Here is a 25,466-nt window from a genome sequence, read left to right as displayed (position 1 = left end):
TGTTACATGTCTTAATACTGTCTAATTGTTTGATTTTTAAATATATTTCCGTTCCATTAGCTACTGCGTAAGAAAAAGAACAAAGGTATTTGACTAATTTATAACTTTACCGTAAGATTTTATATAATATGCAATAAAGAAAAAAGTTTTACTTTCACTTTTATCTTAATCGTATAATTTTGCAATACTGAAGCTACCTTGTCGACCTTTCAGAATTTATTGCTACACTACATTATATTAATTAAGTACTCGCGTCCGTTCTTTGAAATATTTCATAAATTAAAATCCGTTAAAGTAGTTTCTTTTATTTGTTTTCCAGTTTGTATTGTCTAAAAAATCTAAAATTCTGTACGTTCAAAAATATTAAGCGTTGCCAGCATTTAATATCTCTGGAAACAGCAGATACACAGTTAAAAGGTACGCCCGTCGTCATCCTTAAATGTTTACGATATTTAGGACATATACAATTTATTTAACGCCGAACTTGATGTAAAACATATATCTGATATTGAGAATTATAATAACATAGCGAAAACCTTTTGTCTATCGGTCGGCAGAATATTAGATTCTTTCACTGATGGGTATATCCGATCTCGAGCGATGACGAGGCTCTTATAGTGGTTCTATCATCGTTACATGTCTTACTCTACCTATTTTTTTGGCTGCGAAGCGTCAGATGCAACAGATCACGGGCCATTTGCTTGTTTCTTTATTTTAAAATGATACTGGCCAAACAATGACCTTCAACTGACTTTTCGCGATGAAAACGGAAGCTTTTTCTTTTTCCCAACGGCTTTATTTATGTTAAGTGTATATCCTTTGATAGGTTGTAGTGTGAACAAATATTTAGCTTTTCATCCATTTATCACAAAAATATCTAGTAAATATGCGGTTTCCGCTTGTGAGAATATGTAAATATTTGTGTAATACTTATTTTAATAAAATATTTAGATATCTTCTTATGTAACAATCTACCTAACAAAGGGACAATTTGTTCTCTAGTTACATTAAACGGACATTTTTCCTTCTGTTTCAATCATATATTAAATGGGCAGTTTTTCTCTCTGTATCGATCATACATTGAATGGACAGTCAGTCATACATTAAATGGGCATCCTTTGCTTCGGCTTCGATCATGCATTAAATGAACAGTACTTGCTTCTGTTTCAGTCATATATTAAAATGACAATCTTGCTTCTATTTCGATCATACATTAAACAGATAGCCTTTGCTTGTTTCGATCATACATAAATTGGACAGACTTTGCTCTGTTACGGTCATAAATGGACAATCTTTGCTTCTGCTTCAATCATACATTAAATGACAGTCTAAGCCTCTGCTTCGATCAAAAAATGTGATTTTGTTTCGATCATTCATTAAACGGATAGCTTTTGCCTTTGTTCGATCATGTACTTAAACGGGACAGTATTTGCTTCTGTTTCGACCATGCATTAAATTGGCAGTAATTGCTTCTGTTTCGATCATGCATTAAATGGACAGTATTTGCTTTTGTTTCGACCTTATAGTAAATGGACTGTATTTACTTCTGTTTCGATCATGCATTAAATGGACAGTATTTGCTTCTGTTTCGATCATGCATTAAATGGACAGTATTTGCTTTTGTTTCGACCTTATAGTAAATGGACTGTATTTGCTTCTATTTCGATCATGCATTCAATGGACAGTATTTACTTCTTTTTCGAACATGCATTCAATGGACAGTATTTCCTTCTGTTTCGATCATGCATTAAATGATTAAATGGACAGTGTTTGCTTCTGTTTCGACCATGCATTAAATTGACAGTATTTGCTTCTGTTTCGATCATGCATTCAATGGACAGTATTTGCTTTTGTTTCGACCTTATAGTAAATGGACTGTATTTACTTCTGTTTCGATCATGCATTAAATGGACAATATTTGCTTCTGTTTCGACCATGCATTCAATGGACAGTATTTGCTTTTGTTTCGACCTTATAGTAAGTGGACTGCTTTTACTTCTGTTTCGGTCATGCATTAAATGGACAGTATTTGCTTCTGTTTCGATCATGCATTAAATGGACAGTATTTGCTTTTGTTTCGACTTATAGTAAATGGACTGTATTTACTTCTGTTTCGATCATGCATTAAATGGACAGTATTTGCTTCTGTTTCGACCATGCATTAAATTGACAGTATTTGCTTTTGTTTCGACCTTATAGTAAATAGACTGTATTTGCTTCTGTTTCGATCATGCATTCAATGGACAGTATTTACTTCTTTTTCGAACATGCATTCAATGGACAGTATTTCCTTCTGTTTCGAACATGCATTAAATGGACAGTATTTGCTTCTGTTTCGATCATGCATTAAATGGACAGTATTTGCTTCTGTTTCGATCATGCATTAAATGGACAGTATTTGCTTCTGTTTCGATCATGCATTAAATTGACAGTATTTGCTTTTGTTTCGACCTTATAGTAAATGGACTGCTTTTACTTCTGTTTCGATCATGCATTAAATGGGCATTATTTGCTTCTGTTTCGATCATGCATTAAATTGACAGTATATGCTTTTGTTTCGACCTTACAGTAAATCGACTGCTTTTACTTCTGTTTCGATCATGCATTCAATGAACAGTATTTGCTTCTGTTCCAATCTTTTACTTATTTTTCGATCATACAATAAATGGAGAGCCATTGCTTCTGTTTCCATCCTACTTTAAATGGACAGTCTCTGCGTCTTTTTCGATCTTATATCAAATGGGTAGTCCGTAACGCATTTTTCAATCAACTGTTCCTTCTAATACTATATTCTTAATAGACAAAATAGACATATTACTTGACTCGGTCTGTTTCAGTGCCGTCATACAGTTACTTGCAGTCTTAGATTTGGTACATGAATGCAATTCCTTCTGAAATATAAGTGATATTTGAGCTAAACCCAATGATATTCGAGTTATTCTCAAAAGATATTCCAGCTGTTTGCGATAAATAAACGAAAATATCATTTGTTGAACATTTACAAACATAATTATGTTATTATATTAATAAGTGTACATTAACTAGACAGCGTTTTTCTCCAAATAAAAAACAAACTTGAAAGTAAAATTATTGGGGAATAAAAATATAGAACATTGTAAATGGACGTTATAAAATTTAGACATGTTGATATCGTAAAACTTAAACAGAGCGAACAAGGAGCTAAACATCTTTCTTTTTCATAACTAAAATATCCACTTGAGTGAAACTGTATCAAACTATATGTGACCTGACCGTAACAATTAAACTCTACCATTGAATCGTTTTATATCTTTCTTCAATTTTATGTTTGTTTTATTTTAAGTACACCTAAACACAGTTACAGCAGGTATTGATCAGCATTTTAAAAGTAATCCATTGAAGTGTTTGCAGTACGACGGCACACAATTATATGGATACAATTTGAATAAATGTACGCCTGTTGGTAGATGATTTCTTCGTTTCAGCTTATGTTGAATGAACAAAATAAAGCGGCTGTAGCATCTATTAACAGATGTTTTTAAAAAAGGTAATAATTCCCTTAGGTCTATGTGTTTGCCCTATGCACAATTTTAAATGATACGTAGAAAGTAGGGGTTTTTTTGCTGACAAATCTAGAAAAAGCTTTATTATGTTCCAAAACCTGTTTGAATGAGAAATCTTTAATATCATTCAATAGTCATAAATGTATAAATACGTATATAGAGTGTACTATCTTGTACTAACTTGGCCGTGCAGTTTTAACAAAATTTACTAAAACTTTTTATGCTTATAAAATTAGTCTGTAAATAAAAGGGAATTCTTAAGATATTTTTAGCTACTTGTGAATAGATTATAGTCGCTCATATTTCTGATCAGAAACAGTTAACAAAATTTTCAGCGGGAGTACAATATTGTAAATAATGTCTATATATTGACCATTCAAAACCAATATTGATTGACTGTCTCTATATTGACCATTTCAGGTTTTATGACAAGTCATGTATATAATCATCATTTAAAGCTTGATCCACTGCGGACATGTTCTTGCCTAAAAAACGGAAGGAGGCAAATAGGCGCATTATAAACCAAAATTCAGCTCTCCGACTCTTGCTCTCAAACAATACATGGATATGTAATTTTGTAAGGCTTCTGCTATATAAATAACTGTGAGTACTGCTGGAACTTTGAAATAACACAAACATCATAAGATAATAGGTAAGGGTAGATTTCAAATACAAATACGCGGGCAAAAATTAACCTTTACCGCAAGCGGGGAATGATGGTAACTATTGTTTCAATCACTGAAACTTCTTATGTTTTCTAGCGGAAATCGGTTTCCTTGTTATAAAAGATTTGTAAATAAACGCTTATAATATCAGCAAAAAGGAAAAAAACAAAGAGTATGCGAGTATAATAACTATTGCGCAACTCTTAAACTATATTGTAATGTCCTAATATAATAGTGTAGATAAACTTTTTTAAGTACAATTAAACACAAGACATTTGGACTTTAAGAGCAGGAAGATATTCTTCAACATAAGATATAAACATGTTTAGTATTTACACTGTTAGTACAGGTCAACATTGTAAACTATAAAAGATAATTCCACCATATAATTTGACCTAACGCATCGTTCCTAACCTTGTAAACTGTGAAACCGGTAATCTTACCCAACGCCTATGAATATTAACATCAACTAATTTACATTTTTTTTAATCTACTGCTGTTTATTGGTTGCATAAACCAGGCGGGGGCGTGGTGATTTACAAATACTGTGGTTGAAGTATTGTGCCATATACTAGTAACTGAAAATCGGAATAAATAACTGCTGAGAAATAATGGTAGGTAACATTTTGTTGTTGTTTTTTTCTTTTGCATTGAAATGTTGTGATGTCTCTTAACCGATTAAAATCTTAACAATAAATATGTATCATGATTTTAACTTGTCATGGATAGTGGGACTCAAAATGAAAATATACTAATCTTCAGCAATTTTAAACATTATTTTCCAATTCGTTTATTTACAGATTGACATGAGTCCCACAATGTGTGGGCAGCATCAGCAATACATACATACATACATACATACAAACATACTAACATACATACATATATAACATATACTACATAAGTATATATGCAGAAAACAGTTTAAATACAGTAATAAATGGGAAAACGACTACCTTCAGTATCTGTGAAAAAAGGTGAATATAAAATTAAAAAGAGAAAAATATTTTACTGGTAATGTGATAGTAAAAGAGAATTGTATTTTCTAAATTATATATAATGAACAGTACTTGGATTAACGAAGTATGTCATTCGGAATCAAAAAAAAATAAATGTGATTTCTTATCGGTTGATATTACATTTCTAGGCAGAACAGAATGTAGAAACTCAAAGTCTTTAACTTCGCAAGACTAATTACAGGTTGTACAAAGGTACTTTACATTTCCGATATAAGGATAAAATATACATGGGATATTAAACTTCTGTCATATATTGATCATATTTGTACCTGCATTAGCATGCCTAATAACGAAATCGAAAATTGATTAGACATGCTACAGGCCATACTGAAGTAATTACATGAGATTTGGAAAGAGTATTACAAAACGACCGAATATCAACAGTCTTATAATTTTACAACACACACATAAAAAGTATTTAGTGAATGACTATTTTATGATGCCAGTTATGATCTAAAATGGTTCATAATCATTTACAAAATATACTTAAATTTTTCAGTACTTTAAAATTGCTAGATGTGATTAAGTTAATAAACTTTCAGTAACAGTACTGTCGTTGTTTGTTGTTTGATCAAGAATACTTGTAGTACAAACAATGTTTTCATAAACTAATAAAACTGTTATTATCTTGTAATATATTACACAACTTTGCATATAATTGTTTTTTTTTTTTTTTTTTTTTTTTTTTTTTTTTTTTGTAAAGATTAAAAAGAAAATATGATTAATATGTAAATCTTAAAACACTTAAAAAGATTAAGAGACAACGAAAACGTACATTAAGATAACACTTTTATCATAAAACGGCTTATAGTTATTTCGAGATTTTTAAAATGTTTCTTTGTAGTTAAAATATTTCATTTTACAAATGTCACCGTCTTAAACAAAAGGAAGAATGCTTTTGAACTACAATGAAAACAAACCATTATATCGTTTATATATCACAGATTTTAAGATTATATTTACTTTTTCACAGAACAAGAAAGCATTGTTATATCGATCGTGCTTTGTGCTATTTATATCTACATTTTTGTGGATTCTGATGGCCTCAGTGGTTGACATACAGTCTCCGTTACGCTACGAACCGAGTCCATTCCAACGTGATGGAAGTGACGTCATAGAAACGGAATACTTCGACGACAACAAGACGGATGCCCGTCCCCAGGAAGATAATTATGTAATTACAGGGGAATACATCTGTGATAATATTAACAAACAATTTATTGTAATTTTAATACCGTCGTTACCGAAAGAAATTGGCGTAAGGAATATATTACGAAAAACATGGATAAATGCTCTGAAAACGAATTCTTGGCCTAATGAGAAACTCGTGTTTGAATTTAGGGTCGCTTTTATCTTTGGAAATGGTTACAGTGGTGAGGAAAATGCGCTTCTTAAAGCAGAAAAGGAAGTTTATGGAGATATTATTCAAGGTGATTTTATAGATAATTTCAAAAATATTACAAGAAAAATTTTATTTGGTCTAAAATGGGTTACAGAATATTGCCCTACAGCGCGGTATATAATGAAAACAAATGTTGATACGTTTGCACATATTCCAAAACTTTTTAATAAAATACAAGCTTACAATGATAGCTTTGGTGGCAAAATATTCTGCCGACTTCATGAAAACACAGTGCCAAGCAAAGAAGGAGAACTGCAGTTTGTTAAAACTACTAACCGTTTGCAATACTATCCGCCATATTGCGACGGAGCTGTTTACGTCATTTCCGGAGATGCTGTCCAACGATTAGTACGTGCTAGTGGTCGTATGCCATACATACCACTAGAAGACATTTATACGACTGGAATACTAGCAAGGATGGCCAAAGTAAATCGTATAAATATCTTGCCAAAGTTGAATTTGAAAAATATACCAGAATGGGAATGTATATTTCAATCTTCTGAGGAAAACGATCTAGTGTACATTGCAGACTCTGGTTATAGGCCTAGTCAAGTTGCAAAAATTTGGAAATGTTTGAAATATGGACCTGACTTGAACGATTACATTAGAAGTATTGACATAGAACTTGTACTTAGCAGACTTGTTTATTTCTTTGTCGTGTTATTGATATTGCTTAAATGTTATTTTTATTCAGTACGTACGGAACCGAAATAAAATTTAGTAAGACTTAGTTATAAAACTGTACATACTATAAGAGATATATTTAGTATGAATGAATAGAAAAAATGTATTTTTATACTGAAAATCATTCATGAAGGACTTTCATTAAACAGATTTGCGTTTGTATTTCACTTTGTTTTCAGAATTAGTGGGATTAATAGTCCCATACCTCTAATTTGAACTTTATCAGAATTAAGTCCCTTTTTAACCTAGTTTTTTTTTTATTAAAGTTTTTGATAAAGTCAAATATCTCTGTTACTATCAAAGCTTTTGACTTGAAGCCTACTCCAGGAGAAATACTGGTCATAATTCTGATTATATATTTCATTGAGTTTAGAACCTTTTAATGGCAAAGCTCTAAGTCAGAGTTAAGCACTGAGAAAAGTCGAGCGTGCTGTCTTACTAATAGCTCTTGTTTTTTATGAGCTTTAATGTAACTTTAGGTAGTTATATTAGTTTTTTAATTAACGATTAGCAACAACATCTTGGTTTCAACGCTGTAATTACATGTACATGTCAGTAGCATACAAAAATCTCTTATAATTCTAATGTATTGAATGAATGACTGTGAACTACTGTTTTTTTTTTTGTTTTGTTTTTATATATATATATAATTAAAAAAAATTAATATGCTAATTATTTTATGTACCTGTATTCTAAATATACTGATGACACTATAATACAGGCTATATATAATATCATGAGTCAATTCAAAAAGTCATATATTTTCCTAACTCTTCATTTATGGTACCATTATAATGTCTTTTTGACATTGACAACTTAGAGTGTATTAAATAACCGTCCATATTTTTTCATAAAATCTAATCAAATTATGATAACACATACAACCTATAGTTGGCGTCTGAATCACATGCCATTAAAATCCAATCTGTCGAAGCACCCATTTGCATGCATTATTGAAAATATAACAGTCAGTGGGGTAATCGGACTTGTAAATCTGTAGGAAATTGTGCACCCCGTTCATTATTACGAACAACTGAAATTTTATGTCTTAAATACGTTTTATGTACTCTTGCTACGCATTTTGTTGCTACCAATACTAGGTCGAATTTTGGTAGTGACTACTATAATTCGTTGCTACCATTTTGAGGTGTAACAGAGCACCATCTTTGAAAACCAAAGAATTCCATTCCCGCAAGAAACTTCTAACAGCCATTGGTTCACTTGCACTCTGGCGCTCAGTTAATCTGTAACCGACCCTGAAAATCTCAATAACTCTGACAGTAGCTGGACCTCCTTCCAATCCACTGTTTAAAAACTGGTGCAAACTGAATCGTCATCTGAAGAGGGTATCTCTTAGTACTTGTTATGCAAAAGAAACATATTCCATGGCAGGTAGACAAAAAGTGAACCTGAAAGAAAGCTCTGATGGCGTCTGAAAACAAAACCGTGTCATAGTGGTCTGTTTTGGGAAGCCTGGAGAGAGCACCATTTTCCAGAGCGGTAGTGGATCTTAATATCATACGCAGATAAGACAGCCAACACTACGTGACTCATGGCATCAAACTTTGCCGTTTTCAGGATTACTTTCACAGATTTGCCTTAGAGATAATCATGAAACTTATCACAGGGCTAAACTTGTGAGCAGGCTAATAGCATTCGTTCCCTCGTATACCTCTGCTTGCGTATGCAACAACACGCTCCTTGCTATTATATCTCTGGTAGAGAACTGCACGCAAACCACGGCGACTGGTACAAAATAAATGAAAATAAAAGGGGGAGTGATGTCAGTTAACTTTGTCGATCAACAATCTGAAAGCATGCGGCCGAATATAACATTGCAGGTAAAGGTACTATTATAATCAGGTGGTTTAGAACTGTAAAATACATTGCAACTGTTTTGTATATTCAATCTAAATAGCCATAATAAACAACAAGTCACAATGCATATATCACTTGCTTTCTAATTTGATAAAATTACAGAAAGTTTGATGTTATTAATGCAATAAAATCACTTCTTGTACGTCACTAATATCACGTTATTATGGAAGGGAATCTCCGCCAGGACATGCATGCTGCTAAATGACATTGCTATGCTATTTACTTACATATGCGTTCTGCAACATTGCAACTGCATTTTAGTTTCTTACATTTGCCTTACAAGAAATTCATCTTTAATGCTTCTTAATGCTAAGAAAACAGTCCTTTCATGAATATCGGTTATTCTTGCATGTAATTGACAAGTGCGTTCAACCTTTTTGCTTGCTTACTGCAATATTGAAATGTATACTCATGCTATTACTAACTGTATTCTATGTTTTCTTACGCGTATTTGACGTTGTTGCTACTGAAAGTAACGAGCTATTAACAACGTTGTGACTTGTGAATATTTCGAAATTCTCATAACTTGATAGTTACTGCTTTTTGGATTTAACATTAGTGATGCTTGCAACCACTTGGTTCTTGTTTATATTACAGTTTCCCGGCAAAAATAATATACTAAAACACATGGCTTTAATAAATATTTTAACTTGCAGTATAACAAAAATTTAAGCACGGTAGTGCATTACAACATTACAGGGAACCAACAAAAAGCAAACATTTTAGCGCAAATTAGTATACACGGGAGACCACTCTCGAAAGCAAATTCACGTATTCGGTAGTTTCCGTAGGTTAAACGGTGAGAGAGTCTAAACTTACCCGTGTATGCTGTGTACGTTGTTTTCGGTGGAAATTACGTCCCTGGACAGCTGGAAATTATGAGTACTTTTTTACTAAACACCGTTCATGGTTCACTGGTTTTACGGAAACTGCCGGAAATTCTGGTTCCCAGCTTTCTACGAATTTCATATTACAAATGTTAAAGTCGAATTTGATTAACCCCGTGCTGCTTAGTGCTTACTTAGCACTGTTTTCGCCTTGCATAAATTTCAGTCATTGCAATACTAAGAATCCATGAATTTAAAGTAGGGACCTACACAGAAAAGGTCTACAGCAGGGACCTATATATCAAAAACAAAAAAACAACGGGCAACAATTAAATGTTAACATTCATGTGTTAGTTTTATATAACGGAGGAACGATTTAATCAATTTCAGAAAGTAAAACGTACAAAACACTTAGAACTTGTTGACATAAACATTTTAATATGCCACACAATGGATGCATTTGCCATTTACACGCAAGAATATGCGTTTTACATACATGCAGTGACGAAAGATGCAAGGTATGTGCCACTAACGGATGGAAGGTAACACAAAGACGCATAGATGTTGCATTTAGTTTAAAACGAATAACACAGGGCAACATGCATTAAAACTTTTGTCATTTAGCAGCATGCATGTCCTGGCGGAAATTCCCTCGTGCTGGAAAAGAAAACCACACAAAACTTGGCCGATGTTATGAAGGACATAAATAGAATTCTTTGATATCGTGTAAGAACTGAAAAATATATATCCCAGTGATTTTGTCGTTCAGATGCGTATTATTATAGCAATCGGACTCTTGTGATATAATTCCTTCGCACCTTCCTCAAACAACGATTTTGTTCACGACACAATCGCTGTTTGGGATAAATTATTTCTAAAATTTCACATAATCTAAATCGTACAATTATCTATTTGTCTTTAAGAGAAGAAATATGAAGTAATCTTCCTTCTCCAGTATTTTTTTATTTCAATAACACCTTTTATTTTTAGTGTGAATAATGTTTAGCAAATGTGTTTGATCAAATATGTTAATATTTGTTAAGTGTAGTTTTTCGATTTCTACTTAAACATCGACTGGGTTAATAACAAGAGCTGTCTAATAACAAGAGCTGTCTGTTGACAGCACGCTCAACTATTCGAAGCATTGATAGAAGTAAAGGGTCAAAATATGACCTGAGATTTTCAGACAAAAGAAAAGGAACAGATAAGACAAACAATGTACCTGCATTTGTGAATTTGGATAAGTCTTGCACTATATGGCAATGCGTGACCATGTTGGTAAGCAAGTGTTCAAAGTTTCAAAGCCATATATATCAAACGGTTAATAGACAAAATATCGATTGGTATGCGAAACTTAACTAATTTCTATGTCAAAACAAGGGCTAAAGTCCTTGTCATAGGTAAGTAGACCATGAAGGTAAACAAGTGGTCAAAGTTTCAAAGCCATATGACAAAAAGTTTATCTAAAATAAAGACTGGTACGAAAAACTTAACTGATTTCCAAGTCCAAAAAGGGCCATAATTTAGCCAAAATAGTAGACGAGTTATGTACTCTTGCCTACAGATGGGAATCATGATGATAAACAAGTGTTAAAAGTTTCAAAGCCACATGTCAACTAGCTTTGACAAAACGTTGACTTGTATGAAAACTGAACCAATTTCCAAGTCCAAAAAGAGCCATAACTCAGCCAAACTAGTTGACAGAGTTATGTACTCTTGCCTACAGACGGAAATAAAGATGATAAACAAGTGATCATAGTTTCAAAGCCACATGTCAAATAGTTTTGACAAAACATAGACTTGTACGAAAACTGAACCAATTTCCAGGTCAAAAAGGGCCATAATTCAGCCAAAATAGTTGACAGAGTTATATACTCTTGCCTACAAATATAAATCATGATGATAAAAAAATGTTCAAACTTTCAAAGCCACATGTCAAATCGTTTTGACAAAACATAGACTTGTACAAAAATTGTACCAATTTCCAAGTCTAAAAAGGGCCTCAACTGGTTGAATACGTGTTTGGTAAGTAAAACAAAGTTATATAAAAAATATATGTACAAGTTTTGCTTCAACTTCAACTAATTTCATACATCTTTAAAATCAAAATGACTGGTGGTATTATAGAAGTGGATGCAAAAAAATCTAGTGTTTGTAGTAAAAGTACATAGGGTATGAGCATTGGTAGAATACTGGTGTGTGCTTGAAGAAAAATTATTTGTCTTGGCCTTACCAATGATTAATTTATGATGATGAGCTTGTATGCTTAAATCAAATTTTGTTCTGTTCTGATAAAACTGAGTTAAAAGAACTGATAAAGTGACAAATATTTGAGTTACATGAATGATTGAGTTTACCTTTACTGTAATATGGAATCATGAAATATTTAATCAACAATGAGATTTTTTTTAGTAACTTTAAAGTTTCTTTCCTAATATCAGTTTTGCAGTCAAAAAGAGTCATAAGTATAATAAAACAAGAGCTGTCCGTAAGACAGCCAAGCTCGACTATTCGAAATATTGTCACAGAAGCAGGGAATTATTACCCAAAATGTTAAATATCAAAAGAGTTTTAAGTTCGAAACAGGACATAATTTGACCAAAATGCATATCAGAGTTATGGGACTTGATGCTATCAACTAGTTTAATAACGCCGAAGAAACATGTTAAGTTTCAATTCCATATCTGCATTAGTTTTGGAGATAGTAACTTGCATGTAAAACTTTAACCAGAATTTTCTAAGTCCAAAAGGGGGCATAATTTGCTCAAAATACATGTTAAGAGTTATGGAACTTGACCCAGTGAGGTTGGTAACTGACATAGAAAAAGAATAAATAAGTTTCAAAGCTATATGCCTTTTGGTAATAGCTGTATGTACTTGCACGCAAGACTTTAACCAGGATTTTCTAAGTCCAAAAGGGGGCATAATTTGCCCAAAATACATGTCAGAGTTATGGGACTTGATTCTATCAACTAGTTTTATAACCCCGAAGACACATGTGAAGTTTCAATTTAATATCTGCATTAGTTTTGGAGATAGTAACTTGCATGTAAAACTTTAACCAGGATTTTCTAAGTCCAAAAGGGGGCATAATTTGCTCAAAATACATGTCAGAGTTATGGGACTTGGCCCAGTGAGGTAGGTAATTGATCTAGAAAAAGAAAAAATAAGTTTCAAATCAATATGCCTTTTAGTAATAGCTGTATGTACTTGCACGCAAAACTTTAACCAGAATTTTCTAAGTCCAAAAGGGGGCATAATTTGGCCAAAATACATGTCAGAGTTATGGGGCTTGACCCAGTGAGGTAGGTAATTGATCTAGAAAAAGAAAAAATAAGTTTCAAATCTATATGCCTTTTAGAAATAGCTGTATGTACTTGCACGCAAAACTAACCAAAATTTTCTAAGTACAAAAGGGGGCATAATTTGGCCAAAATGAAGGTCAGAGTTATGGGACTTGGTGCTATCAACTAGTTTTATAACCCCGAAGACACATGTGAAGTTTCAATTCAATATCTGCATTAGTTTTGGAGAAAGTAAATTGCATGTAAAACTTTAACCAGAATTTTCTAAGTCCAAAAGGGGGCAGATTTGCTCAAAATACATGTTAGAGTTATGGAACTTGACCCAGTGAGGTTGGCAATTGACCTAGAAAAAGAATAAATAAGTTTCAAAGCTATATGCCTTTAAATTATAGCTGTATGTACTTGCATGCAAAAACTTAACCAAGGTGTGACGCTGACGCCGACGCCAGGGTGAGTAGAATAGCTAGTAGAATAGTCAAGCTAATAAAAGCTTGATTTATGTAACTTGCCCTGGCAGGTCATCTAATTATGCATAAGAAATGTATGAAGTTGGAAAGCATTCTGCAATGTAATTTCCGAGTACAGTTTCAACAAAAACTTCTAAAGTAATAAAAAAGGGCATAGCTTTGGTCAAATAGAAGCTAAATTTGTGTATGCATAAGGCATGTGAGAAGGTTCAAAGCACTTGGTCAAGTTTTTTTTAGAGAAACCTGCTTACATACAAAACTTTGGTGATGCGGAAGAAATAGTGACACTAAAAGCTCTAAAATTAGAAAACAATAAAAACAAGAGCTGTCGGACGACAGCGCGCTCGACTATTCGAAGAATTGATTGAAGAATGGGGTCAAAAAATTTCCATAGATTTTCAGACTAAACAAAAAAAATGGATTAAACAAAAAATGTTCCTATATTTGTGGATTTCGATTAGTCTTGCACTAAATGGCAATGTGTGACCATGATGGGAAATATGTTAAGTTATATGTTAGGCAAAACATGGACTTATATGAAAAATTTAACTAATTTCCAAGTCCAAAAAGGGCCATAATTCAGTCAAAATAGTTGACAGAGTTATGTACTCTTGCCTACAGATGGAAATCATGTTGATAAACTAGTGTTAAAAGTTTCAAAGCCACAGTTCAAATAGTTTTGACAAAACGCTGACTTGTAAGAAAAACTGCACAAATTTCAAAGTCCAAAAAGGGCCATAATTCAGTCAAAATAGTTGTCAGAGTTATGTACTCTTGCCTAGAGATGGAAATCATAATGATAAACAAGTGTTTAAAGTTTAAAAGCAATATGTCAAATAGTCTTGACAAAACATGGACATATACAAAACAGAACCAGTTTCCAAGTTCAAAAAGGGCCATAATTCAGCCAAAAAAGACGAGAGAGTTACGTACTCTTGCCTATTGATAGAGACTATTATACTGAACAAGATATAAAAGTTTCAAAGCCATATGTCAAACACTACACAAAATATAAACTGGTACGAAAAACTTAACCAAGATTTCTAAGTCAGAAGGGGCCATAATTCAGTCAAAATGCTTGATGGAGTTATGAACTCTTGTCTACAACTGGATATTGTGATGGTAAACAAGTGTTGAAAGTTTCAAAGCTTTATCTCAAAAGACTTTGTCAAAATGTGGACTGGTACGAAAAACTTAACCAAGATTTCTAAGTCAAAAGGGGCCATAATTCAACCAAAATGCTTGATGGAGTTATGTACTCTTGCCTATAACTGGACATGGTGATGGTAAACAAGTGTTGAAAGTTTCAAAGCTTTATCTCAAAAGACTTTGTCAAAATATGAACTGGTACGAAAAACTTAACCAAGATTTCTAAGTCAAAAGGGGCCATAATTCAGTCAAAATGCTTGACAGAGTTATGTACTCTTGCCTATAACTGGACATGGTAATGGTAAACAAGTGTTGAAAGTTTCAAAGCCTTATCTCAAAAGACTTTGTCAAAATGTGGACTGGTACGAAAAACTTAACCAGGGTGTGACGCCAACACCGACGCCGTGGTGAGTAGGATAGCTCTACTTATTCTTTGAATAGTCGAGCTAAAAAGTCTAGCTAAAAACAGATAAAAAAACACCTTCATATCTGGCTATTACACAATTTTTCAAACAGAATTTCTGTAATTTTAATCATCTATCTTGATACCTAACCAATACATGCTTAGTTCCATTGAAAAATAATTAGTAATCTTTCAGTACAAATCTGAAATAACTATCAAGTTAAACAAGAAACACCAAAACTAGAAACATTACAGATCTTTCTCTCACAGAGCAATTATGTGGCATCTCAAACAAAAACAAAAATCTCACATGCACCAACTAATATTTAAGAATCACATCTTGTTCCGGTTAAAATAAAGTAGATGACTGTTGAACAATCTGACTGTACTACATGACTAGTGATGTATTAACTGACCAGAGTAAGGATGACAAAGCCATAACAATAAACCATAACCATTGTGTACATGTTCATTTATATTTAAAAGTCTGAAATTTAAACTTAAGAACATTAATTATTCAGTTTGATACAACTTTGTTATTAGATAATGTATACTTGTGAAGTTTTGCACAGCTTTTTAAAGCTCAAAAAATGCACATTACAATCTGTGTTAATTTACCTGTTAAAGAAATTTTAGCATTTTAAAGAAAAAAGTTTAAATTCAGACTTAAAACTGCTATGAACACACACCATGGACTAAAAGGTACCATGCACTTGAAAATTTTTAAGTAAAATCTCAATTGGAGACAATATAAATAACTTAAGCCCCTGAATCAATGTACCACTGTAAAATCCTTAAATTTTATTGACTAGAATTCAATGGTTTGATGCAGATAACGATTCACCGATTTCTAATTTTCGAAACAGGCTGCTAATTCTAAAAACAATGTCTTACTTACAAAATAGTATCTCATTTTGTCTTGTCTTTCTGATGTTAATTTTTGTTCAAGATTCTTCAACAAAATCAGACTTATACATTTAAAAGGTGAAAGCTTCTAAAAAGCGATAACTTTGAATGGGAGATTAATTCATTGCACAGCAGCAGTGTTTCACTTAATTTAAGTTGACAACCCCTCACACCCATCCAAACACATGGCACGCACTCCCCACAGTATATTATTTCAAAGTACGAATCTGGCAGTTAAGTTTTACCACTAAGACTATGATACAGAAAAAAAGCATTTCAAATGTTTCAAATGATATCAAAAATGTGACAAAAAATACAAAAAAAGTAAAAATCATAGCAAACCTCCAATACCACATTCAATATTATGTTTAATCAACGCTCAATTACAATAATACTAACGTGTTATGTTTGAAGTACAGATGATAAACAATTTCCAATCTCTTTTAATTATGCTTCAAATACCGTAAATCATGCTACATTTACAATCACAAGAGATCACAGAGTGATTTTGGCGCCCACCATTGAGCCATTTTTGAATGTTCCAAATTTCAAGACTAGCTCAAGGTCAAAATCAAGGTCAAATTTCATTTTGGTACACAACACTGTGCAAGTGGTTCATGCATATGGTCCAAATTTGAAAGCTGCAGCTTCAGAAATGTGAAAGTAGGTCACTAGATCAATTTCAAGGTCAAAGTTCATTTTGGTACACAAAACTATGCATGTGCTTCAAATTTGGCAGCTGTAGCTTGAGAAATGTGAAAGCAGGTACTAGGTCAAAATCAATGTCAAATTTCAATTCAGAACACAAAAATATGCAAGTGGACCAAATTTGAAGCCTGTAGCTTCAGAAATGTGAAAGTAGGTCACTAGGTCAATTTCAAGATCAAAGTTCATTTTGGTACACAAAACTATGCATGTGGTCCAAATTTGAAGGCTGTAGCTTGAGAAATGTGAAAGTAGGTCACTAGGTCAAAATCAAGGTCAAATTTCATTTCGGAACACAAAACTATGCATGTGGTCCAAATTTGAAGCCTGTACTTCAAAAATGTGAAAGTAGGTCACAAGGTCAAACAAAAGGTCTGAGTTTTTTTCAGTACACAAAACTATGCATGCGGTCCAAATTTGACGGCTGTAGCTACAGAAATGTGAAAGTAGGTCATCAGGTCAAGATCAAGGTCAACTCATGTCAAGGTTCATCTTGTCACTCAAAACTATACATGTGGTCCAAATTTGAATGTTGTAGGTTATGTACAAGAGGATTTTAAAAGTTTTTCCCTATATAAGTCTATATGAACTATGTGACCGCCAGGGCGGGGCCATATTTGATCTGAGGTGGGTAATTTGAACAAACTTGGTAGAGACCCACTAGATGATGCTACATTACAAATATTAAAGCCCTAGGCTTTGTGGTTTGGACAAGAAGATTTTTAAAGTTTTTCCCTATATAATTCTATGTAAACCATGTAACCCCAACCCCCAGGGCGGGACCTTTTTTGACCCTAGGGGAATAGTTTGAACAATCTTAGTAGAGGACCACTAGATGATGTCACATACAAAATATCAAAGCCCTAGGCCCTGTGGTTTTGGACAAGATGTTTTTCAATTTTTTTTTTTCCTATATAAGTTTATATAAACCATGTGTCCCCCGAGGTGGGGCTATACTTGACCACAGGGAAATAATTTGAATAATCTTGGTAGAGGACACTAGATGACGCTACATACCAAATATCAGAGCCCTAGGCTCTGTGGTTATGGATAGGAAGATTTTCAAAGTTTTTCCCTATATAAATCTATGTAAATTATAAAAATAAACAAAGGGCCATAACTCACTCAAAAACTGTTAAACCAGTCTGCTTTTCAGGGGGACACAACTAGGGTACCAGTACATCATTCCGACAAAGTTTGGTCAAAATCCCCCCAGAGTTCCTGAGGAGAGATGCAATAAGAGAAATTGTTAACAGATGGAAGGACGACAGACCACGGATGTAGGGTGATTTGAATAGCCCACCATGTGATGATGGTGGGCTAATAATGGTTGTAGTAATAATATACGAGATTACAAGCATACATAAATTATGCAACAAATTTGTAATGAAGTCATACACTTATTTTTGGTAAATTATGCTACAAAAACTGCATAATGGTTGAAAATAATAATATAAATATTTTAAAATCTCCAATAATTATGCTAACTGTATATTATACATCCTTGTAACTCATTATACCATATATATACTAACAGAAGTCCATAAGAACTGGCCTTTATGTGAGACACTTCGTAATTTCTACTTTATCTGTCATTGAAAGTATTTGGGTAAGTGAAATCTACACAAACTAGAGCAGCTTTTGAGAAAAGCGTATGTCTCTCACAACTGCCTAATCATCTGAATAGTAGTCAGTCTTTATTTACTGTTTACTCATTAAAATATACATTTGAAGAGTAAAAAGGCTGATTTCGGTGAATTCAAGGGCCATAATTATGAAGTGCCTGTGGCGCTTTGGCTAGTTAATGAACCTGGCTGAGGGGTTATGGTCAAAAACATTTGGCTCAAGTTTGGTAAAGATCGGATGATCTATTAAGCAACAGGGTACCAAAGTCTCACCGGGAATTTCTTAACGTGTGTAATTAGCGGGTACGTTTTGCACCTGCCTGCATGCAATTAACCTTTGTAGCAGTCGAACTGATGAACAATCCAGCTATAATTTTCAGTTTGTAAAATATATATACATATATACATGTTCATAATAAATACAGTTACATTAACAGTTAAAAATAACTTTTCTCTTCACCTGACTGAAATTCATTAAGAGACCATTCCATTAAAAGACCACTTTTTAGCAGTCCCTTGGACATCCTCTTAATACAGTTTAGACTGTATTGGCAAACACATTTTGTTCAAGTTTGGTGAAGACTGGATGAGAAATGGTCAACTTAGAGTACAGACAAGATTTCTGACAGGCAGACACACAGATACAAATACACAGGAGTAAATCAATATGTCTCCCACAAAATCGTGTGGTGGGAAACATTCTATCTACATACATTTATAACATGTCAGGTTGAAATAATAATTGATATTTGTGAGGGCCTGTTATTAAGGAACAGGGTGTGTGTTTAACCAGAATAAATGCATTTTACAAGAGTTAAGAGTGTATTATATAAAATGGAAAGAATGACAATTCAATTAGAAATATCTATAAAACTTGTACAAATTCTATAAAAATATATTAGAAAAAATTATGACTGTGAAAAGTTATGACAAAATAACATTAAAATGTGTAATATTGCAGGAAAAGTGATAGAGACTTATATCTGCTTAACGTAATTTTCAGGCATCATTCACACTTAACTTCTCAAAGTGAGGACTTTTTAAACAAAATTATTTGAAAAGGATTCCAGTACTTGTAAATATTTCTTCCTTTTCCACAATATACTTCATACCGATACATTTTCTAGTATATGGTCCCAGTCTGAGAAGTTTAGTTAAAGTATGGCCTGAAAAGAGATTCAATCATGAACATGTAATGTATAGTTCTATAAATAAAATCTAGAAGATAATACTTTTACTATGTTAATATGCCATTAAAGCTATCTCGGTGACTGAAATAAAAAAAATGGATTAAAAATAATACTTTAATAATTATAAATTGAAAAAAAAAAAATTTGGCAGCTCAGTTGATGATGAACAGTGGGTTGGACATTCTGAACATTATCTCATTATCATCCAGCCTTTAACCTTTACCCTGCTAAATGTCTAAAATGGACTGGTCTATCATTCAATTTGGGCAGTACCATTTACTATTCAAAGGGGTGTTCACTGAAAATTTACTGACTGAATAGCAAACACTGCAGATCAAGATCAGTCTGCACAATCAGCGTACCCATCTTATCTGCACAGACATGCAGGCTGACCTTGATCTGCACTGGTTGTAAAGGAAGGATCTCTTGCTGCCAGCAAGCTAAAGGCTAGTTACACTGAGAGAACAGAACTGCCCAATATTCACTTACATGTTTTTGGCTTTAACACAGAAATATTGATATACAAAAATTTAAATATCTTTCACTGAATGAACAGAAGCTGAAATATGTAAGATATGGTAAAAAGTAAAAGATATTTTGATCTCACATGTAAGGTATGTTTAAACAAATTTTAACCATTTTATAGTTTTCTTACTTTCTTATTTTCCTACTGAAATTATCGGATATACTTCACTCAAATATTCCATTTATCACTGAAAAACATGAAATACTTTCATTACATTTCAGCAGTCAGGGGTGTAACTGTTTTAAGTTATGTAACCTATTTCAGTTACTTTTTCAAGCATTTTATAACCTGTATTAGTTATAAAATATAGTTAACTCAGGTAAGTTATTCAAAAAAAGTCTTTTTGCTGTTCTCACAAAGTGACCTTAAAATTTAAAGTGGAATTAGTAGCAAACTGTGGTTAATCAAATTCTCTTTTAGTCTGATCATGACCTGATAAGCATAATGGAATGTTAAGGGTTTTAAAGCTTTAAAACTTTTGCGTAAACCTTTATCAGCCTTGCGTAAACAATTTTACTTCGTAGCTGGAAAGATAAAAGTTCAAGGATTCAGGATGTAATTGCATTAGTCTCATTCAAAATGAGGAATTGGCACAGGACAGCTTTGTAATATTTTATGATAACTGAAACAAGTTATGGTAGTATAAGCAATAACTCAAATGGGTTATAAACTGCGATAACTTGAAACAGTTACACCCTTGACTGTTCAGTGCTATATTTTTATACAACATGAATCCCTTTTTATATATAACTTTTTTGCCAAACCCTCATATGGGGTTTTTCAAAAACCTTTGAATTATTTGCAATATAAGGCTTTGGTAAATATTATCTGTACTAATCAAGCTTTAAAGGGCTTTTTAGGATCAACAAGGATCATCCCTTCTGCTTGTGGGTCTACTGGAGGTGGGTCAACATTGACCTGGTGTAGCTTCAATTCCGGAGGATGCACCTGCTTTGGTTCTGGTGGTTGGACTACACCGGATTTTTGCTGGCCTGCCTGGGCACGATCATTTCTTTCCGGTTCAATTTTATAAACGTTTGACTGAGATATCACCTCATTTCGATGCTCATAGATAAGTAACGCTAAATGATGCTGACTAGCTAGTCCTTCTACATTCTGAGTCACGCACTGCTGATATTTTTCTGTCGTCACACGTGGATCGCATGTCAAGTTCATCCACTTCAATTTTAAATTCGGCTCAACTGCTTGGAACACATGGAAATTTTTGTATGTGACAAACATACTCAAAATGTCCACAGTTTTTGTTGAAAGAACTTTTCTAGCAGTCCGATAATCAGACAGATAGAAGCTTGCATGCTCTGACGATTTCGTATTGTAAACACCAAGCCTCTGTCCTATTTCAACAGAGGCTGGGAACGGTTTCTTATTATAAATGAGGTTTGGCTTATACTGCCAAAATCCCATAGGAAAGAACACCTGTTTCCCTTTGATGGTATTCATGCGTACTCGATTTAAGTACTGGTTTGTCAGGTCCGGCGACATCTCCATATTGACTGTTGTCATTAATATTAAAACATCCATTTTAAACTCACCCTGAAGACTGTCAACAATGTTAATATCTGATTTAACTTTTTCTAAAGCTTTCCACGATAATTTCCCTTTTGTGTTGTACTTTTTACTGTAATCGTTAATGACTGTCTTCACCTTAGCAAATGGATCTTTTGGTTGTCCGGAACTACTGCTTGAATCTGGATATAACAATGCCACAATTAAGCGTACATCTTCCGAAGTTTGTAAGCAAGAACGAGCGTACGTGTTCACAAAAATATCGAACAACGCAACTTCGTCTGGTTTTAACGGTAAAATTATATTAACCATCATGCTTTCTGTCACATAAGGCATGGGCACTAACTCTACCTTCCCTAGTGGTCTGACCAGATGAACACGCTTCACTGTTTCGACTCCTTTCTTTGCCCTTTCCGAAAGATGTAAATCAAGCATATACTCCATGCCACGCGTAGGATCAAATCTATGATAACCATTAATGACTCTTTTCAAATGATACTTGGATGGATACTTCTTGTTCAAATTATCCATGCTTGTTTTCTTGATATTGGCAATATCCACTTTGTCTGCACCTGTTAAGATAAAAAAAAATCTGAAAATAGTTTGTGACTTTTTTTAATCATTACTTTCCTTGTAAGTATATGTAATACTTCTTAAGTCAACTCACATACTTATCATCCTAAACATAATTCTACACATTTGTGCCAAATACTGTTCTACATTGTAGAATTTTATCAAACCAGACTTTTTCAAAGTGACATTGTATCAAAAGGAAATTCAACCAGTAAAAAAATACTGGGTCATATGCTTAACAATTTGAACATATTGATCCTCTGGGTAATTTTTGTGATGGCTTTCTACGGGAAAATAGCACTTTTGATGACATTTTCACATGAAGAAAAGTTTCACAATGTAGATTTAAATGAAACTTTTCATAGTTGTAAATTATCCAATTTTCATTCATATGATCAAATACGGTAACATACGCAGGTCCATGTGACTATTTTTTAAAATTTGTAAAATATAAATTAAAGTCCTTACATTTCTGCTTGTTCCATTTTTTTTTTGTCATATTTTGAACTATTAGGTATGCATCAAAACCTATCTATTGTCAAAATTAACAGTAAGAAAGACAGAAGCAACTGTTAAACACTTAATACACGTGAAAAACAGTTTTTGGACAACATTCTTGCTACCCATACAATAGCTTTGAGACATTATTCTAGTTTTTCCAGATACATGATGTTATTCCTGGTTAATTAAACATTCAGAAATACCTTAAGTTGGAAGAATTGTGACTTCATTCAAGCCAAATAAGGAAGAGCAGAACATTCTGATAGAAAGCCATATCGTATCCATGACTTTACCTTGTTTCCGTGTATTTCTTTGATACTTTGATATAGTGGTCTGAATTCCAGACTGCTGTTCTAAATTTGCTATCAATGGAATAATCATGGTAATCTTCTTTCTGCATCACAGGTTTCAGAACACTGTTCTACATAATTCTTTTCACTTTTGGAACTTGTTAGGAGTACACCGTATCCTAAACAGAACCAATAGCTACTCCCCTAATTTGTCTCCAATTTCTTCCAAGTGCGGATGGATGAATGGAATGACAGAATGATAGACGGACAGAAAAGCGCAATCCTACAGTCCCCAAAACTGGTGTTCAACCAGCAGGGGACTAGTTACATTATTGCACAGCAAACTGAATTAATCAGTCAAAATGAGACATGAGCATTCAAGCATTAATACTTAATACAATAAAACAATTAAGAACTTTTCAGCTGAGTAATACGATGTGATCTGGATTGGAAATGTGTAAATACTGACCTTAGCTAGTCTACCATCTCTGTCAATACATTGTATTATCTTTCAGATGCAGACCACATAGCTGAAGGTGTCTAATAATAAAAGAATATCTTGAATCCCTCTAAGAACTTACCTGATAATTCTTTGATGTTTGTTAGTTCATTGGCAAGGTATATATGTGTCTCTGTGAAGTACGTCCACTGTATGACTGAGTACCTGTTCACAGGTTTATAGGGTGGCTGGGCGCCTGTAACAAATTTAACATCCAATATCTCAAACACTAAATATTTATAATATGAAAGTATATGTTTGTAGCAGCTCACATAAATCACTAACAACACAATCAATGCAGTCATTAAACTTTTTGTATAGTCAAATCTACGCTAAGTTTTATGTAGTGTTTTTTTCAAAGTCTGCTATAATGTATCACTTTAGTAAAGCAGGTATCTTCAGTGCGGTGTTGTAAGCTTTGATCAACAGGCAGGGCGTATGTTCTTCATGATGATTTGATAAAAGACATTGTGTCTGAAATCATTCGTCCTCCACCTCCGATTCATGTGGGGAAGTTGGAAGTTACTTGTGGAAAACAGGTTTGTACTGGTACAGAATCAAGAAACACTGGTTAGGTTAACTGCCCACTGTTACATAAAAGAAATACTGTTAAAAAAATGCCATTAAACCTAAAACAAACCAAAAAATTCTTCAGCTTGACTTTGGAATTGAAGAAGTTTACAAATTTATGGACATTCAGTAGCCTCATTTGTCTGCAAACCATCTGACTGATACACAAGGAGTGGCCATGTTATACTGGCTGATATATACCGAGCGGCCAAGTTATACTGACTGATACATAAGGAGCGGCCAAGTTATACTGGCTGATACATAAGGAGCGGCCAAGTTATACTGACTGATACATAAGGAGCGGCCAAGTTATACTGGCTGATACATAAGGAGCGGCCAAGTTATACTGACTGATACATAAGGAGCTGCCAAGTTATACTGGCTGATACATAAGGAGCGGCCAAGTTATACTGACTGATACACAAGGAGCGGCCATGTTATACTGGCTGATACACAAGGAGCGGCCAAGTTATACTGACTGATACATAAGGAGCGGCCATGTTATACTGGCTGATACATACGGAGCGGCCAAGTTATACTGACTGATACATAAGGAGCGGCCAAGTTATACTGACTGATACATAAGGAGCGGCCAAGTTATACTGACTGATACATAAGGAGCGGCCAAGTTATACTGACTGATACATAAGGAGCGGCCAAGTTATACTGACTGATACATAAGGAACGGCCAAGTTATACTGACTGATACATAAGGAGCGGCCAAGTTATACTGCCTGATACATACCGAGTGGCCAAGTTATACTATCACGTCCTCCAGGAGAATGTTCACTCAAATCAATTATGTCTGCTTTGGCAGCCTCGATCTGGTGCTGTGTCTCATTTAAGTCCACTATACAGAAATACCTAGAAAAATGTACATAAATGACTCATCAGTCTTATAAATCACTAATACAATAGGAGAGATCGCCGTGACGTCACGCGCACCTGATTTATTTATGTAAACACCGCTGGTGGGCAGAAAATCAATACACCGTTAGCATTGGCGAGTCAACATATTAAATTGTACAAGAATTCTACACATCAAATTTAAGTAATGGTTGAGTCTTGTGTACTTGTGGGCTGTACTAACAGGTGGGAAGGGTTCCAAGGTTTCTTGGCATAGAATTCCCAACGAAAATAACCCAGTGCGAAGAAAACAATGGTTATCGGCCATCAACAGGAAAAACTGGAATCCAAATAGCCAGGATGGTGT

The 25,466-nt window shown here is 33.7% G+C and overlaps 2 protein-coding genes across 3 annotated transcripts in view; one reads left to right on the top strand and one right to left on the bottom strand.

Moving 5' to 3' along the window:
• The first annotated feature begins 3,221 nt into the window (after positions 1 to 3,221).
• On the top strand, positions 3,222 to 7,887 carry LOC123532878 (beta-1,3-galactosyltransferase 5-like). 2 transcript variants are annotated; one of them, XM_045314476.2, is made up of 4 exons: positions 3,222 to 3,526; positions 3,963 to 4,145; positions 4,728 to 4,821; positions 6,200 to 7,887. In XM_045314476.2, the coding sequence occupies exons 3-4, from the start codon at positions 4,819 to 4,821 to the stop codon at positions 7,340 to 7,342; spliced, it is 1,146 nt and encodes a 381-aa protein (XP_045170411.2). In that variant the 5' UTR covers positions 3,222 to 3,526; positions 3,963 to 4,145; positions 4,728 to 4,818; the 3' UTR covers positions 7,343 to 7,887. The 2 variants fall into 2 exon arrangements, with proteins under 2 accessions (XP_045170411.2, XP_045170412.2); XM_045314477.2 differs by having other exon boundaries at positions 3,963 to 4,821.
• Positions 7,888 to 12,025: 4,138 nt separating this feature from the next.
• Positions 12,026 to 25,466, bottom strand: part of LOC123532991 (chondroitin sulfate glucuronyltransferase-like) — a 36,035-nt gene continuing 22,594 nt past the window's right edge. Inside the window, exons 4-6 of the mRNA XM_045314634.2 lie at positions 24,999 to 25,117; positions 23,766 to 23,879; positions 12,026 to 22,392 (exon numbers count right to left, since the gene is read on the bottom strand). Of these exons, the coding sequence (XP_045170569.2) occupies positions 21,131 to 22,392; positions 23,766 to 23,879; positions 24,999 to 25,117 (1,495 nt within the window). The 3' untranslated portion in view covers positions 12,026 to 21,130. The remainder of the gene's footprint in view (positions 22,393 to 23,765; positions 23,880 to 24,998; positions 25,118 to 25,466) is intronic.

Source organism: Mercenaria mercenaria, chromosome 11, assembly GCF_021730395.1.
Source record: "Mercenaria mercenaria strain notata chromosome 11, MADL_Memer_1, whole genome shotgun sequence".
NCBI lineage: Eukaryota > Metazoa > Mollusca > Bivalvia > Venerida > Veneridae > Mercenaria > Mercenaria mercenaria.
This window is presented reverse-complemented; position numbering and strand designations above follow the sequence as displayed.